We start from the raw sequence: 17279 nt of genomic DNA on the forward strand, positions 1-17279 counted from the left end.
TGGTTAAGGACCTCTATGTGCTCTGCAAATCCATGGAGCTTTCCATTCTATCTTATGTCCAAGTAGGCCATAAATCTGTATGACTTAAACATGGTTGTCTGTTTATGTTAAGTCCATATGTGGAAGATTTTAATCATTAAAAACCCCTCACACACATTTAGATACAAGGGATACTAAACCTGGCAGTGTCCATTCAGAGTACTTCTGCATGACTTTAATTATTTCAGCGCCATACTTCTCCAGTTTGTCCTCTGTAACACCATCGATCTGAAGCAAAACCTCCGTATCAGAAGACAAAGTTTCTAGATGCAAATATAAAGAAATTGGATTAGACAAAGATTTTGTGCATACGTTCTTTTTTAATTAAGGAACAATTGTACCTTTAAAATTCAAATTAAACAGAGACTGGAATAAATTAGACAACCAGTTCTCACAAACATATTTTTTGGAAACTGTATCAAAAGATGGCTATCAGAACTAGGAGCCAGCATCCATATACTAAACCAGCTACACACTGAACCCAAAGAAAAGTCTCTCAAGTCCTTTTTGAAGAGTTTTCAAAGGTTAATGTGCAAAAAGACAATAAATACGCACTGGTGGGCATGATCTTAGGAAGAGATTTGGAGAGAAATCATGACAAAACATCATCACAGAGCAAGTAGTACACAGGAAATTCACCCACACAGGTATCATAGCATATGTTAGGTCCCCAAGTGGATACGGACATGCCTCCCAGCAGACGAGCACCTCAAGATGACTAGTATAAAACAAACACTAGAAGGCAAGTATTTAGATTGTCCTCATACTATTGCTCCCAAGTCAGGGGCTGAGGGACAGGACTGAGGAGAGGCTGAGGGAAGTGGGCTGATTTAGTCTGCAGAAAAGAAGACCGAGGGGGATTGAATAGCAGCCTTCAGCTCCCTGCCGAGGGGCTGCACAGAGGATGGAGCTGGACTTCTCAGTGGGAGCAGATGATAGGACAAGGAGCAATGGGCTCAAGCTGCAGTAAGGGAGGTTTAGGCTGGATATTAGGAAAAACTCTCACTAAAGAAGGGTGGTGAAGCACTGGAACAGGCTACCTAGCGGTTGTGGACTCTCCATCCCTGAGTTTTTAAGGCCCAGTTCAACAAAGGGCTGGCTGGGATGATGTAGTTGGGGCTGGTCCTGCTTTGAGCAGGAGGCTGGACTAGATGGGACCTCCTGAGATCCCTCCCAGACCTCATGTTCTATGAATTTATGATTCTGTAAGTGTGAGGGCTAATCCAGAGATGAGTCCTGTTCTGAACTAGAAGGATTCATATAACACAGGATCAAGAGTTTTGCTGTACCAGTGATTCCCACAAAGGCCAGGATTAATCCATGATTTACAGAAACAGCCTGGCTAGCTCAGGATAGAAATTAAGTTTTTCTAATTTCTACTGGAAAAGACTATAATATAATTGCCTTTTCCACAAGGAAGTTCCAAAGAAGGAAAAGTAAAACTCACCTGCTATTCTCTTGAGAGTAGAGGTGTTAAAAATATTGAAGTAACGGACATCAAAGATTTTCCCAAGAGTTTTGCACATATCCGTAAGCTCCACAAGGCATTTCTTAACCATTTCTTCCCGTTGTGACATTTTTGTCACTGAAGCCCTTTGCTTTCGAAGACTGCTGGCAGACTCCGTTTCATGAAACTGCACCTGTTAAAATGAAAATAGTTAGTGTACTAACAAGTTATTCGTATCACAACAACAATTAAGGAAACAACTGAGCTGCTGAATAGCAGAAACCTGCCTTTATTAAACAAGACGGGAATAGTTGGAGGAAGGAACATGAAATTGTTTACCTTCAACATTTTATTTGCGTCCCAACAATAAGAAACCACCTTGCTGGGGTCATCTGACCCCAGCAGTCTTCCCTGCCCCCAAGTAGGGGGGTTGGACCCGATGATGTGCCAGGTGCCTTCCAGCCCCTAACATCTATGAAACTCAAGATTAGGGGTGTCAAACATCTGGCCTGCAGGACTTCATGGTCCATATGACCTAGTTTTAGATATGGTCCACTAGGCTTCTTGCTGTGGCTGCCACAGCTCTGCCTTGGTGGCGGCAGCACCCACAGAGTTACAGCATTAACTCTCACATGTGGACACAGTGGCTCTGGTAGCTATGACCAGAAGCATCAAAGCCTGGATCTGGCCCACCAACTCCAATGAGTTTGACACCCCTGCTCTGGATAATCTGTTCTGTGAGCTAGAACCTTTTCTCACATTTTCAGACTTTCACCAGGGATCCACGCTCTTAGCTCTAACCTGTTGAATCCTGCAGCCCTTTCCTACAAGGGGCTGGGGGTCTGAAACAGAAACAAAATCCCATCCAAACCACAATCAAAAGCAAAGCTAGTTATGTGTGAGCTAATACTGAGGCCTGGGTGCTTGAAGGGTTTCTCCTGACCTACACGCTACCTGGTGTGGAGTTGTGGCATCAATAGGCCATAAAGCAGGCTCTGCAACCCCCTGAACTACAGCTTTCACCAGAGCTCAACACTGGCTGCAAAAGACAAGGGTGACAAAAAGGGCTAGGGCTAAAAAGGGGATGGGCAAAACCCAGCCTTTCCCCTGCCTGCCCTAAAACACTCATTCACTCACAGAAATAGTTACTCCTCCCTTTAACCTCTTCCCCAGAGTCTAGGCAGACAGACTTCTCTCAGTTCAACTTCTCCTCTTGCAGGCTGTTGCCTCCCATGTCTCATTTTTAGGTCACGCTAAGCCCCATATCTGCCAGAACATAACCCACCTATGCACTGAAGTTTGTTGACACATGCTTTGTTTCTAAACTACCCTGTCGTTCACACTCTGAATTCCAGACAACACGGGGTTTTTTTAAATAGAAAAATGCAACATCAGTGTCATTTTAATACAGAAACAAGCACTCAGATTCCAAGAAATAGATATATTTGGTACGCGCCTCTAGATACCCATTTAGTACAGCCTGTGCTCGCTCTCCTACAATAACATATGATACTGCTTGGTCATTCGCAGTGATGTACAAATCTTCATCCAGGATCTTGTCCAGCACCAGCTTCCTAAAGAGCCGTTCAGCATTATGTCTTGAGTAGGCAGCTCCCTTCCCAAATATGCCAGTCTGAATCTTTGCACTTTTCACACCTGTGCAGTAAAAGTAACAGAATTGATTTGCCAGAATAAATCAGTACAGCACAAAACTGTGGTTGCTTATGAAGCCACTTCCTAGTCTGCTCACATAAAGAGTGATGCACAAGAACTTCAATTTAATTATCATATCACACTATATACAGACATATGTCTACCTGATATAATCATGTTAAAAAGGTGGCTTTATTTGTTCCAGAGTGTGTGTCACTTGGGCCCTTGGCAGATGTTACACTTAAGATGTGATTAACAGTTGATCAAGTCTTTAATAGTAACCTGGCCACATATTAATGCAATTAATGGCGCAATAAAACATGGAATAAGCCACAATTACCCAAAATATATAACAGCTTTGTGCACTTTTACATGAGCTTTGGAGGTGGGGATGAGGGCAGTGCCTTAATAAAAGCAGCTCCAAGGACTGCTCTAATTGCAGCACCGCTGCATTTCCTGTATCAGTGTCCTCATACTTAAAAATGGAGGTGGGGGCGCTTGGACTACAGCTAATTAAACGAGCTTTAGTTAATTCACCTTCACCATCATTTTTAAGCACAGGGATGTGGATACACGAGATAGGAGGCTGCTGGAGCAGGGCAATTGCCATACTCCAGCAGACTCAATTAATAGTCTGCTCCGATGTGCTGGAATTGGACCAGCCCTGGTACTCGTGTAGAAGCGCCTTTTGTGGCTGGTTCCCCTCATCTCTTAAACTGCAAGTGTAGCCAAGCATCAGCTGGTTTGGGCTCCCAGCCTTAGGGGTGCATCAGAGCCCCCGACTCCAATGCAGTCCCAAGGGCGGAAGCAGCGATCAGTTGACTGGCTTGCTACTTAACAGTCCAGGGGGAGCCTGGGATTAAGACCCTGGGCTTCTCCTGCACCAGTAATATGGAGCCTCCTGCCATGTACATGCAGCACAATAGAAAGCATGACTTGGGAATCACACAACAGATCCCACGGCACCTTTCACTGAATGTCTTCCAGGGGCCTTGGCTTAGGGGAAGGATAGTTTTGTTTCTTTATTTCATTTCAAGCTACTGCCCAGGCCTTAGAAATATAGCTGGGATTTGACCCTCAATAAACATTTAGCAGTTGTTCAAAGAACAGACTTACCCAAGAAAATGTCAGTCATCATGTTCAATGTATACCTCCCAGAACCTCCGTTTCCTGCACTACTTCTTCCTCCTCTCTGTCCACAGTGCTGCTGAACAAATCTTACAATACTTTTCACATCATCTGTCACATTTCTGGATTTATAATCCTGTGAGGATAGATTTATTTTTATTTTTATTTTTAAAAGGCATTTATTTCCACCACAACGAATTCCAACTCACTACTGACAACTTTGTTTTTCATTAGTGGGTTCTTTCAACGTGGAGTTCATTTTGATCTACACACAGAAGCAGTTATTGCTTATTTACTATGTTTGTAATGTTATAGCATCACCATGGGAATTTTGGATTACTTAACGATCCTTTGAAAATGCAAAACAAATAAGATTTTACAGCTTTTTACAGTTCCACAAAATTAATGCAATCTATTTAATAAGCTATGCACTCGAACTATAAAGAATACAATTTAAGTACTTTGTTAATTGAAATCAGTTATTTTTAAAAGATCCCAGAAGTAAATACAGAGCTTTTAAAATTAATGAGTGGTAGATGCCTCAATTTTAAAACATGGAGAGCAAGCTATGGCTTTGTTTTCACTGATGCTGAATAATGATTAAAAAACAACAACATCCCTGGTTTAAAGCTGAGAAGAGCTGGGATAGTGCTCTGAGCACCAGACTGAAGGGCAATACTTCTAAGTTTCCCTATCTGCAAAATAGGAACAAACTAATTATTAACCTCAAGAGGGCATCAGGGCATTAGTGTCTGAAGTCCTCTAAACCAAGGGTATCAAAATCATCTAGTCCTGTGGGACAGATGAGGGTCACAGGGCTAGGTCCACAGGGCTGGATTGGGCCCTCAGATCGACCTGAGGCCAGATCCAACATGCAAGACCACAATGGTGCAGGTGCGATATGCAGCATGTGCCCCAGACCAGCTCTGCATGCTGCATGCCATGCATGGAGCCGGTGTGGCATGCATTGCACATGGGGCTGGAGCAGCATGCACACGGCAGGCAGTGCAAGGACCAGTCCACGGTACATGCTCCATGGTGTGTGGGACTAATCAGGTGCAGATGCTGTGTGCAGCACACGTACTGGCCACAACCCTGGCTGTGTGTAATAATGCATACCAGATCAGCTCCCTATGCTGCATGTGGGGATGGTATGAGACCCACAGGCAGGTACTGTGGACCAGATCTGGCCTCCGGGCGTTATCTTTGACACCCTTGCTCTAAAACTCCATTAAAATAAAACAGCAGGTTTGTTAAAAGAACCTCACATTTTGCAGGGAGGAAAAAAAATCTCTTGTACTCATTCCAAATAAATCAGTTCTTTGTGCCACCTGACAGCACAAAGTTACTTTAAACTTCATGTTCTGTGGCAGCTGGCGGATTGATCCATGGTGAATTCCTGTTCTGTGCTACCATGCCAGTAGATCCTGTGCCATCTATTCCTGGCTGCAAGGAGCGTTGGGGGTCATCCTTGCATCTAATCAGTCCCCCACCAAAAGTTTCTTGAGTACACAAGTAGCTGCTCATAACACCCCATACCAGAGGACACACAAGGTGCTGTTCAGCATTTCTCTGTGTCTTCAAGAGTACAACATTAAGAAGTCTTTCTAAGGTATGTAAACACAAAGGAAGTTTAAGAACTCTCATATACAGAAACTGCAATTTTTACCTTTTTTCTAGAGCAGTTGTCACAAGTTGCTTCTGGATGTTCTTTACAGAAGTTGGGATTAAAACTGGTTTCTCCAAAATAGGCTAAAAGCTGAATTCTTCGACATTCAACTACATTCTCACAGTAATGAACCATACTGTAAAGGTTGTTAAAGTGCGTCTGTTTTGTATGACTGTTCCCATCTCTTTCCACTGAAACAGAATTAGTTACACATCTTCAGTCTTTCTGTATATTACTGTTGATCAAATGTATGCTGCAGTCCTCAAGCAGCCATAGTTAGATAAGATTATTTATCTAAATAAAAACAATGTGTTTTAAGTCCATCAAGACTGACTTAAACTTCCAGATGTTAAGAACAGACAAGATAAAAAGAAAGCCACAAAAGTGTTTTAATTAATTAATAGGAAGGGCTTGGGAATTTAGAATAAGGAAAAATTAATTTTGCGTTTTAATAAAAAACAATGTTAGAATCCCTTAGAATTAGGACAGACCATAAAAGCAAGCCGGAGGAACCCTGAAACCATACTGATGCAGGACAGTATACGGCATGTTGAACATTTTCAAAGGGCAGCCCACCCTATAAATCAGAACAGAACAAAAGCTTATTTTATTGTCACCCTGGGGTGATATGAAGAGCTGCTGCTTACTTAATATTAGCCTTCTCAGCCTAGTTACGTCACTGTAACTATAAAAAAGCAGACAGTGAGAAGTTTCACCATCTCGTCCAGCTCTGCCAGATTCTTGATAGTAGCCTTCAACTGATTTAGGGAGAGATGCGTGGATCACATAGCGTACATCTGGTTTATCAATTCCCATGCCAAAAGCAATTGTTGCACATATGACCTAGAATTAAAAAAGTCATACATTATTATAGCACTGGAAAAGACTGCATAGAGAAGCTGTGGACTCTCCATCCCTGGAGGTGTTCCAGAGGTTGGACAGCCACTGGTCAGGAATGATCTAGGCGTAGCGATGCCTATGTTCTACTACAGGGATTTCTCAGGCTTCTGGGCTTTGCTGGTTGCTCCCCTCCCTTTCTGCTACATGTGTCAGGGGGTTTTAAAGCCTTCCTCAAAGGCACTGGACGTTGGCTGCAGCCCAAAGCTGGTGACTTTGACTGGGCTATGCCAATGCTCCTGCTGGGACCAAACCCAGAGGTTCCTGGCTAGAGGGTCTTGGCCCTCTGCTCAGGGTCAGACTGACATATCTGGGATCAGGAAGGAATTTTACCACATGGTCAAATTGGTATGGACTGGGGGAGAGTTGTCTTCCTCTGTAGCATGGGGCACAGCCTCTACCTGGGATCTCCTGAATATATAGTGGGTATGTCTATATTAATGCGCCAGTTACAGTGCATTAAGTATAGTACTTGGTTAACCAATGTGCAGTGACTCACGCTACTGGGCAGTAGTCCCGGCACACCAGTTTTTAGTGACACTTATTGTGCAGTAGCCTAATACTACTACGCAGTAGCATATTAGCATGGTTTTTGCCCAGCACCCTACTGTGCAGTGAGCATCTCATGTAGATGTGCCCACTGACAACAGTCCATAGAAGCAGGGTGCTGGCTGCCGTAGGTCCCCTGCTTTACCTGTGGCGGGTTCAGGTGTTAGGTCTGTGCTGTGTCAGGGTCAATGGTAGTCTTACATAGAGTTTAGATTATAGATTGCATTGGATGGTTTGGATAGGGATGATTAGTTGGACTAAATGACTTTTAGAGATCCCTTCCAGCCCTACTTCTCTATGATTCTATTATACACTCAGAACTGTGCACGTTATTGATGCAATATGTTATAGTACAAAATGTAAAATTAATGCTAGTGCCCTCCAAGAAGAATAAAAAACTAATCTTTATAAACATCAGTTACTTCTTCAGAAAGAAGAGTCTGGTGTTTGAGAGCAGATCAGAGTTCTAGTCCTGCTCTCACATGCACTGGCTGTGATTTGGGGCAAATTACTGCTTTCTCCCTCATTTCCTCCGTCTCTAGAATTACTTCGTACGTCACAGCAGTATTGCAAGGCTCAAGGCCTTTGCATGTATAAATATTTTACTTTCTTCTTACAGATGTTTTAACCAGAGCTTCAAAATGTTCCATGTGAAACAATGCTGATGTTAGCATCTTCCCTTTCTTCTAACTCTGTCCTTAAAACATTATTTAATTTTGCATGTACTTTTGTAAAAGTTGTATACCAACTTTGTCATTTTACTTTTTTTTTTTTTTTATACACAAGTATACAGCATATCCTGTGGAAGCTCCATTAACTTTCTCTTGTTTGCTTTTACCTGACAGCCTTCCTGATTAATCCATTTTTTTTGTACAAGATCTCTTTCAGCATCCTGGAGGCCAGCATGATAGGCAAGTGCAGCAAGACCACCATCCTTTAGAATTCTAGCTGTTGAATCACATTCATGCCGTGAAAGGCAATAAACTATTCCAGAGTCATCTGTGAACACAAAGAAAGTTTGTGCTGCGATGTTGGGTTTTCCACTTCCTAAGTCATGCCAGCTTTGCATTATGAAGAGGTTGCTAAAAATAATAAATACAATATCTGTTTACAGAGGAAAGGCAACTCTGCCAATAGAAGATATTTTTGTCTGAATATTTTTAACAGAAGCATCCCTTCCATTCGCTTCCTGCTTTTCAAATCCCAGAAGGAAAAAGTACTTTAATATGTCCTACCAATTAATCCCAAATCCTAAAATCAATCAATCCCATTATTCTGCCTCTCACATTTGCTCTTCTCTGTATCCTATGAAAAGTGCAGGAGAATAAAGTGTTTTATGACATTATACTATCTCCCATTGCCTTAAACAAGGATTGCAACTGATATCAATGTGAATGAGCCAACCAAGCTGCAAGAAGGCTTCAGTACTTACATGGATGATGCTTTTTGATCCAATCTAAGCAATCCTTTGCTACACTTTTTGGCTTTTTGGGCAATACATCATATTTCAAGTTATTCCTGTTGAAACTCATAGTAAACCTAAAACAAAAGAAGCCAAACAAAATTACATTTCCGCACAATTTCAGGGCTATAGGTCATAGCTGTATTGGTCTATAGGCAAAAGGAATCAGAACTTGTGGTAGAGATGATACCTTTTATCACCAGAAGAGCATTCCATAACTTTGTCCTCCCATGAAATGTGAAACAACATAACCAGAAAGAAGCATAATTCAACATCCTGCTTGCCATCAGACAACTTCGAGGTAAACAGACTGCTCTAACTATTCTCTGACCCTAATAAGCACAACATGAAACATGAACTTTTAACTATGAAACATGAACTTTTCCAACCAGGAGATCTCACAACACCTTCACCTCTCCTGTGAAATATGTATTTTCATTTCCACCTAGGAGAAATTTTAAATCTTTGCATTTTCTTGTACCTGAAGAAGGGTGAGTGTGCCTGAAAGCCTGCACATCAAGCATTTTTTTGGGCAAATATCTAGGTGGTCTAATGAAAGAGAATTCCAAGAGAAGTGGTGCTGGCTCCTACCCTGAGGGTCTTTAAGAGGAGGCTAGATGTACTCCTTGCTGGGGTCATTTGACCCCAGTACTCTTTCCTGCCATGGCAGGGGGTCCGACTAGATGATCTCCTTAGGTCCCTTCCAACCCTAGAAACTATGAAGATATCACCTCTGCCACAAGGTGACTCCATTTTTGCACAGTAACATTTTAGAAAACAGTCTGTTTAATAGGTCTTCAGAGCATAAAGTCAAAAGAAGTCTCACCTTATTTCACTTTTACACACCTAAACAACATTTTCATACAGTTTGGAAAAAGGATCATCCTGCCCACATACCCTACTGGAAGCAAGAGGGGTGTGGGGGGGGATCCTCCTACCATTCAGCCCAATAGCCTCCTGGCTAGGGCACCTGCCAAGTGAATAGAAGACCTGGTCTACCCTCACCCCTACAGGGTGTTTGAACCTGTCTCCCCCATTTCCTGGCCAAAGTGTTCAACCACCTGGCTATGAGGACCCTCCATCCAGCCCCCTTGGACTTGGCCCACTGCACCTTCCATTTAATATTAATTGGATCAAATGGCTCAACAGGAGTCAGATGGTTGGGGTCTAAACACAGCACAGCACCCATCTCACCAGGTTGCAGTCCCTCTGGCTATCTCTCCTCCTCCTAGCCCCACATATTCCTGCCCCCCGCCCACTGGTTGCCCAGTGGGCCAGCTTCAAGAGGGCTGGAAAGCATCTTGGGTACTGCCTGGCCTATCTCTAGAGCACTTCGCTGGGAAACAGAAGTTGCAGGTTCAAACCACCTTTGGGAGGAGGGAGGCCTAGAACATGAGTCTCCTGCTCCACAAATAAGCACCTTAATTACTGGTCTAAAAAGCAAGGCCCTCCTCCGGTAACAGAACACCCACTAGGCCCAATCCTTCCATGATTAAAAGTTTTGCAATTTACAGCATTAGGCATGTGCCCCAGGCACCGACATAGCCATAGTGCAGCCTACTGAGCACGCTTGGAAAGGAAATACAGGGCAAACACAGCTATACGGAATCCAAACTGCGTGCAAGTGCCAAAAATCAGTTTCATGGCTACAGAAGTGCCCCTTTGGTCCAAGGAGAAATAGGACTTAGCCTGAAGTTTTACAGGGATGACAATTTTCAATCCAGCATGCACGAAGGACTAGGTACCAGGCAATTTTTGACTGTAATAACCCTCTCAACAGCTAGCTGTCTGGAAGGACTCCACATTCAGATTGACTGCCTCACCCCCCGACAGGACTCTTAATGTTGTTTGGCCCTGCTAGGATTCATTGCCCCCCACTGCATTCACTTCAACATATGCTAGAATGGATGTGTTCATCCTGGGGCTAAAAGTAGAAAAAAAAAAGGTAAATTTTCTGTACCATTGTAAGCCAGTAAGTCAAAAGTGGTGCCACAGGCCATATATACGTTGTCTGGGCAGGCTTTTAAATAGAGGTTCCTACCGTAATTTTTCTTTTAAAATTCAAACATACTTCTGAAGTGGAGATTGGTATGTGTACTCTTCAGGGCATGAAGTACAGAAGACAACATTTATTTAAAGGATACGTTCACACCGACCATAAAAAGTCCAGATATCTAGGTAAGGCTTAGCATTCAATAAACATGTGATAAGATTAAAAAAAACAAAAACCTTTCACTTCATGTGAAACTTTCAGTACTGATTTGAAAAGTATTGATTACTGGGGACTGCAAGGTTCTAAGGCTCCAAAACATAAAAATGCATTCACTACAATGTGGCTGCTCTACCTTCTAAGACAGTGATCACTAGCACTAACAAGTTTGATGCAAAAAACTATGGGCGGTTTATTATCACACTGAGTAGTACCTTACTTTACCTTACCTTTGAGGTAAATAGGTACCAAGGAGGGCAAATTGCTAACCCATGCAATGCAAATGGCTCAATACAGTCTCGAGTCAAACTAGCACCTTCTCTGTATGATTTTCAACATTAAAATCCCTGCCATCCTCCCCTCAGTGGGATTTCCACATTATGTTCTATAATCGTCTTCAAGATTTTGACAAGCCTAAAATAACCTACTCTTTGCATCCTTTAATAAGGAAGTCTCATGATATTGTATTTGGCATTTGCTCCCTCCAAATGGTGGAAGGAGTTTTTAAAATCTGTTTTGTTCAGCTGGGGGGTTTTTTGCATTCAAGACTTCTTAAAATTACAAGCATTTATTTTCATTAGATACAACTACAGGTTTTAAGCGACTTCTTTGTGTTTTTACATAGGCTCGTTTTTCAAGTTGGAAGTGAACATTTTTCTCTGCAAGAAACTACCAAACAACTTACACCTGTGGTTGCAGCATCTCCAGTTGGTTTTGGATATCCTTCTGTACCCTGGGATTGGCAGTGGCAGTAAGAGCCATCATAGGAACAGAGTGAAATTTCTTGCGGAGGATATTCAGCCGTTTATAGTCTGGTCGAAAATCGTGACCCCACTAGTTTAAAGAAGAAAATTAAACTTACATTTTCCTGAATAAAATATTCCAGCTGTTCTGAACTGTTTTAGTATTGCAAAATATGAAGCAATAGATGCTTACCTGACTAACACAGTGTGCTTCATCAATAATAAAACGTGCCAGTAATCTCCTCTCATACAAATTTTCCAGGGCTGAGATCAGCCTGCCACTTGCACACACCTACATGCCAAAAAGAACATTGTTAACAAACATTAAACCATAACTGTCACCCTTTTTAAGAGGTTACTAGATTATAGATTCAGTAAAGAGAGTTTTTACATTTCATGCAGAAACACTTTAAAGCAGTCTTTAATAGCAGACACTTTTAGACTGAGATTGTCATGAACTCCACTTGTAAACTAATGTGCAACTAAAAACTATCCTTCCCCTCGCCCCAACCCCACCCCATCCCACCTGGTCAAAGCTCCTTTTCTGCAAGAAAATAGAGATTCCCATAACTTCTGTGGCCAGTATCTAAAGAGCCATTTTCTAACTGAAACAGATGAAAAATGTGTCAATGAATCCAGAAAAGGTGAAGACAGACATATTCACCTACACTTTTCAGCTCTAAACGTCTCCTCTCAGAAAGGCTATCAGAAAGGCTATCCTGAAATAATCAAGATCACTTCCCATATGAATGTTTCCTAAACTAGGAAATTAATGTATCAGGATATTAACATTGATCTACAACCCATTACCTATGTGGTTGAAAAGCAAGTATTATCTTGCCCTCGGATCTCTCTCTCAAAATCATTACAAGAATTGAGACTTAAAAGAAAGGGTAAAACTACTAGGTCCATTACCCTTTTAACCATGTTACTCCATAGCAGACAGCTGGTGAACAGACTCGCGTGCATTCTGGAACACGACGATTACAGGTTTTAGGTTATACCAGTTTCATGGCTACATAAGTGTCCCTTGCATGTGTCAGGGTGAAATATGAATTTAGCCCTAGGTTTTACAGGGAGAACAATTTTCAATACAGCCTGCGTGTGAGTGATTGGGCAATTTTCAACTATAATATACTTTCAGATCTCATCCCTTACCTGGCTACGTTTTCTTTTGGCTGTTCTTTGGTTCATATGAGTTACAAATCAGAAAGTGCCTGACAAAAATCTGTAAAGGTGCTGGTGTCTTATCTTTCCATAAGACTTTGTGCATTTCCTGGTAGAACTTTGCTGCATTCTTTTTTAATATGGCCATGTAAAAATAATCCTTAAAAACAAAACTAGTAAAATACTCTTTTGTTGCCTTGATAACTTTGCCTTTAAAATAAATACAAACCTTCTCTGGAGTAACATAGAGAAGTTTTATTACAGGATCCTTTTTTGACAGCTGCATATAAATTTTTGAAGCATCACCATCAGTCCTATCACCAGTCAGATATGTAGCAGAAATCTGTAATACAGAACAGAAATGGTTCTTTCAGATTTCTTTCGACATGTAACCAAATTAACAAGTACTTTCATTACATTGCACTAAATCTAGTTGTAAGTATTCATACATACTACTACTGAATGCAGAATATGAAGAAACACTGAAGATGTTAAATACAAATAAACACTTAAAACCTTGTCATTTAACATGTGCACAGGCCCTTTTCTAGTGGCAAGTGCAAGGGGCCAGGAATCAGAGCTTCTCTGTTTTGCTCCTAGGTTCATTAGTGAAGCCCTGGCAAATCTAGCAAGCCATAAATCTCCTTTTTTTTTTTTTTACACTTGAGTTCTTTTCACAATAAGATAGCTGTAACAATATTTTCTCCTCTGGCAGGTGTGTTAACAGGCTAAGTAACACTGTTTGTAACATGATTTGAAATCATAGGATGAGAATGTTCAGAGCATTATCAGTTCAAAGTAATATCTTGTTACTGTCTACAAATACCCAGTGATATTATGCCACAATCAAGGCTACTTCTCAAAGTAGCAATTAAACTATGCCTCAACAGTATCCAGTGTACAAAATCAATTGTAACAATGGATTAAACTCTGCTATGAAAAAAGAATTCATAATCACGTAGGTGCTAGACAGACCTACTTTTTAAGCATTTTAAAAGGGGCGCGGAGAGCCACGTTTGGAGTACCCATCACCTGTTGTGAACCAATATGTGCCTTCCTGCTTCTGCAGAAATAGGCGAGCTAAATCCCTAAAACTAACTGCACAGAAACTGTTCAAATTTAAGCAATGTAGCCAACTTTTATCATCACGGGAGCAACAAGATGCACCTGTTAATTGCAACAGCTTATTTCAGCATCATTTGATAGACTCAAAGTAAGGATATATAGACAGACATAATTTTAAAGTTACTGAACAAGGCTAAATTCTGGCCCTCAGATCTTCTGCTTATTTACTGCTCAAATGGTGGAAGAGATAGTAACAACTCCTCAACTACAAATTCTCTCAGTGTGGACAAGTTCCTAGCAACGACACATCCAATTTCAGTGTCTTACAGCACAACACCTGCAGCCTTCAGCATAGCAGTTAGTTGGCGAGCAGGGAATGCTTGGCACAAGGTGGTCAGGGCACAGCATGCTGCAGGTGTCACCAGATGGCATGCAGTAATTTGGGGGACTGCATGCAGAGTACCTTTGAGCAGCTTTAGGGCTTAGGACTGACCCTATCATAAGGAAGCTGTAAAATATTTTCTTGTATCCCTGAGTGTGGTTGAGGTCAAGGATTTTGCCTCCAAAACATTTTTGAAAACCTACTTCAGTAAAAACAAAAGCTGACATTAACATTTCAGCAACACATTTAAAAAAATATAGAAAAATCCACAAATCCCCCAAGTCCTCTGCTGTACTTGGCAATATAACCGTGACTATACACATGCTCCACTCACTGGCATGCTGGCTTGTAAGATAAAGTGAAACCGGAAGTGCCCACCATGGCACTTCCAGTTTCTCCGAGCCCCCATGGCTTGGGGCAAAGCAGCCAAGCCCCCATAGCCCAAGGGCATAATAGGCTGCACGGGGCTGTATGGGCCCCACCTCCCTGTCTCGTGGAGCCCACAGGACCCAGCGGAAGGGGCAACGATGCCGTGGGAGGGGCAGAGGGACACCTCAGACACAGTGAGAAGTGGCGGCTGGGGCTGCTCAATTAACCAGCGTATTTTGTTATCAGGGGATGCTGGATAACAGAGCTTTTGCTGTACTTTTCTCCCATTAGGAACTGCCATTATAGTCAGGAGTTATAGCTACTTGGTTCTTCTGGAAAGTCAGATTAATTTTTTTAGGCACCCATATTTGAAAAGTAAATTCTAACAATCTCTGCAATGGACCCAGAAGTGGACCGGAAGTACACCCCCACCTGTGCTCCTGTGGGATGCTCCATCCACCCCACCATCGCAACCTTCACAAGATATACCTGGTACCTCGAGGTATGCAGAAAAAACATTTAAAGCAGTGGGCACGGCCAAATCACTGATTCTCCGAATCAGTACTCAATCTTCAGATTCGGATTTGGCTGAATCAAAATCCGGACAGTGATCTGAATCAACAAATTGAATCACTGTCCCAATTTGGGCCAAACCTGAATCAAATATGACCCATTTCACAAACCCCTACTCCTTTTCCTTTCCCTAGACATTTCTCATACACATGCCTACTAATTGCTCACTGAAACAGACAGACACTTCACAAAAAATAAATAACAAAAGATAAAATATACTTGTAACATTTCAGAGTTTTAAACACTCAATTCTTATCTGGAAAGAAAGAACATGTTAAACTATTTGAACTTACATCCAATGTATTTAGCTTCTGGACTTGATCTACTATTAGTGACCTCAGTGGAGAAATTACAATAGTGACTCCAGGAGACACACAAGCTGGTAGCTGATAGCACAGACTTTTACCACCACCTGTATGAAGTGCAATGCAGAACATGTCATTCTGTGGCAGGGGAGGGGTAGAAAGAAGGTATTAAAATTAGTACGTTTTCCTAAAAATTTAGGTGATCAAATTTAGTTTTACAAAAACTGAAGGCCCTAAGAACTGGCCAGAATACGATTCATTTGAATTAAAGCCTTGGTTTTTCAAAAACCACTTCCCTACAGCAGCTGTAAGTCTGTTACTGAATGAAACCAGACGATGAAAACATTTTCATTATGCAAAGGGAAACACGCAAAACCTAAATAGCGCACTTAGTGTTCAATCTGATGAGCTTCCCATCTAAAAAAAACTGTTTGAAATGGATTAAACATTTAACATAAAACAAAGTTTTTGCTTTAAAAGTCGTAAGTTGTCTTGAAATGCATGCTTTAAAGTTAATTGTTAGAGTTCCATTTCCTTATTTAAGGTTTTGTTTTCTTCAGCTTTATTACCAGTGGGAATGCACTCTAGATCCCTAGGGCCATGGGCACACAAGCAGGTGAACCTGCAGCAGATCAGCTATCCAGATTTTTAAAAGCTACAAACACAAAACGCAAGCCCCAAGAAGTAATGCAGCCCTGCCCCAAGTGGGAGATTTACCCTCAGTTTTTTGGGGCATGTCTGCTATGGTGCAATTAGTTCTAGGTTTGTGCCTGGAAGCATCATCTCTCCATTCACATATCCAAAGCCTTAGTAATTTAAGTGATGCTTATGTATCATCATTTTCCAAAAACATTTCATCCAGTTACTGACAGATATTCCAAAACCTAAAATCTTACAAGCATATGTGGATGGCAAAGCTCTGATTGCAGAAATCAAAGCTTTAAATACTGCAAAGGATAAACAAATTCCAGTCAACCAAATATCAGTAATCCTGAATACAACATTCTGGAGCTTGATAATGTGATTCCATTTTCACAAATATGGGGAGTTTACTAGGCTTGCCAGAAATTCTGAACTGGATCTGCGCAGCTTATTTATAACAAGTTTGTGCAAACTCATAAAGCTTCAAACATTTTCCAGCTGAGATACATACCAGTGGGCATTAAAATAAAACAGTCTTCACCCAACAAAGCAGCATTGATGGCCTCCAGCTGATTTGTCCGAAAACTATGCAAACCAAACTTTTTGTGAAACACATTCAACATTTCTTCGGAATGGGAAAATGTGAAACCTCTGAACCGATCCAGTGCTGGATTTCTGAGCAATGGGTCTATTAGAAAAAGAAAATTATTGAAAATTATCACTGGACTTTGCTTCTGCCTATTTGGCTTACATTGGTATCCTTCTATATATCTATCTACATATTGAACAGGACCAAATTCAGCCTAGGATCTAAGGGATTCCATCATAGATGAGCAGTAGCATTAGAGTTTACTTTTTAAGACCAACAATAACCACACGAAGAATTATTTTGACATCTGATAAACAACAAAGAAATATATGGTCTGAAATTCAGTTGAGCACCTTTATTTTTTGCCTGCCAAATTAAAAAACTGCATTAT

At 41.4% G+C, this 17279-nt stretch overlaps 1 protein-coding gene across 2 annotated transcripts in view; it reads right to left on the minus strand.

Annotated features, from left to right (window-relative positions):
* The window catches only part of BLM (Bloom syndrome RecQ like helicase), a 31940-nt gene that overhangs the window by 2976 nt on the left and 11685 nt on the right, over positions 1–17279 (minus strand). For both annotated transcript variants that reach the window (XM_019533924.1, XM_019533926.1), the window contains exons 8-20: positions 16811–16987; positions 15646–15764; positions 13193–13306; positions 11990–12088; positions 11739–11887; positions 8815–8921; positions 8221–8381; positions 6584–6779; positions 5937–6127; positions 4256–4403; positions 2943–3142; positions 1487–1679; positions 180–302 (exon numbers count right to left, since the gene is read on the minus strand). In XM_019533924.1, the coding sequence (XP_019389469.1) occupies positions 180–302; positions 1487–1679; positions 2943–3142; positions 4256–4403; positions 5937–6127; positions 6584–6779; positions 8221–8381; positions 8815–8921; positions 11739–11887; positions 11990–12088; positions 13193–13306; positions 15646–15764; positions 16811–16987 (1977 nt within the window). The remainder of the gene's footprint in view (positions 1–179; positions 303–1486; positions 1680–2942; positions 3143–4255; positions 4404–5936; positions 6128–6583; positions 6780–8220; positions 8382–8814; positions 8922–11738; positions 11888–11989; positions 12089–13192; positions 13307–15645; positions 15765–16810; positions 16988–17279) is intronic.

Source organism: Crocodylus porosus, unplaced genomic scaffold, assembly GCF_001723895.1.
Source record: "Crocodylus porosus isolate Cpor-Errol unplaced genomic scaffold, CroPor_comp1, whole genome shotgun sequence".
Taxonomy (NCBI): Eukaryota; Metazoa; Chordata; order Crocodylia; family Crocodylidae; genus Crocodylus; species Crocodylus porosus.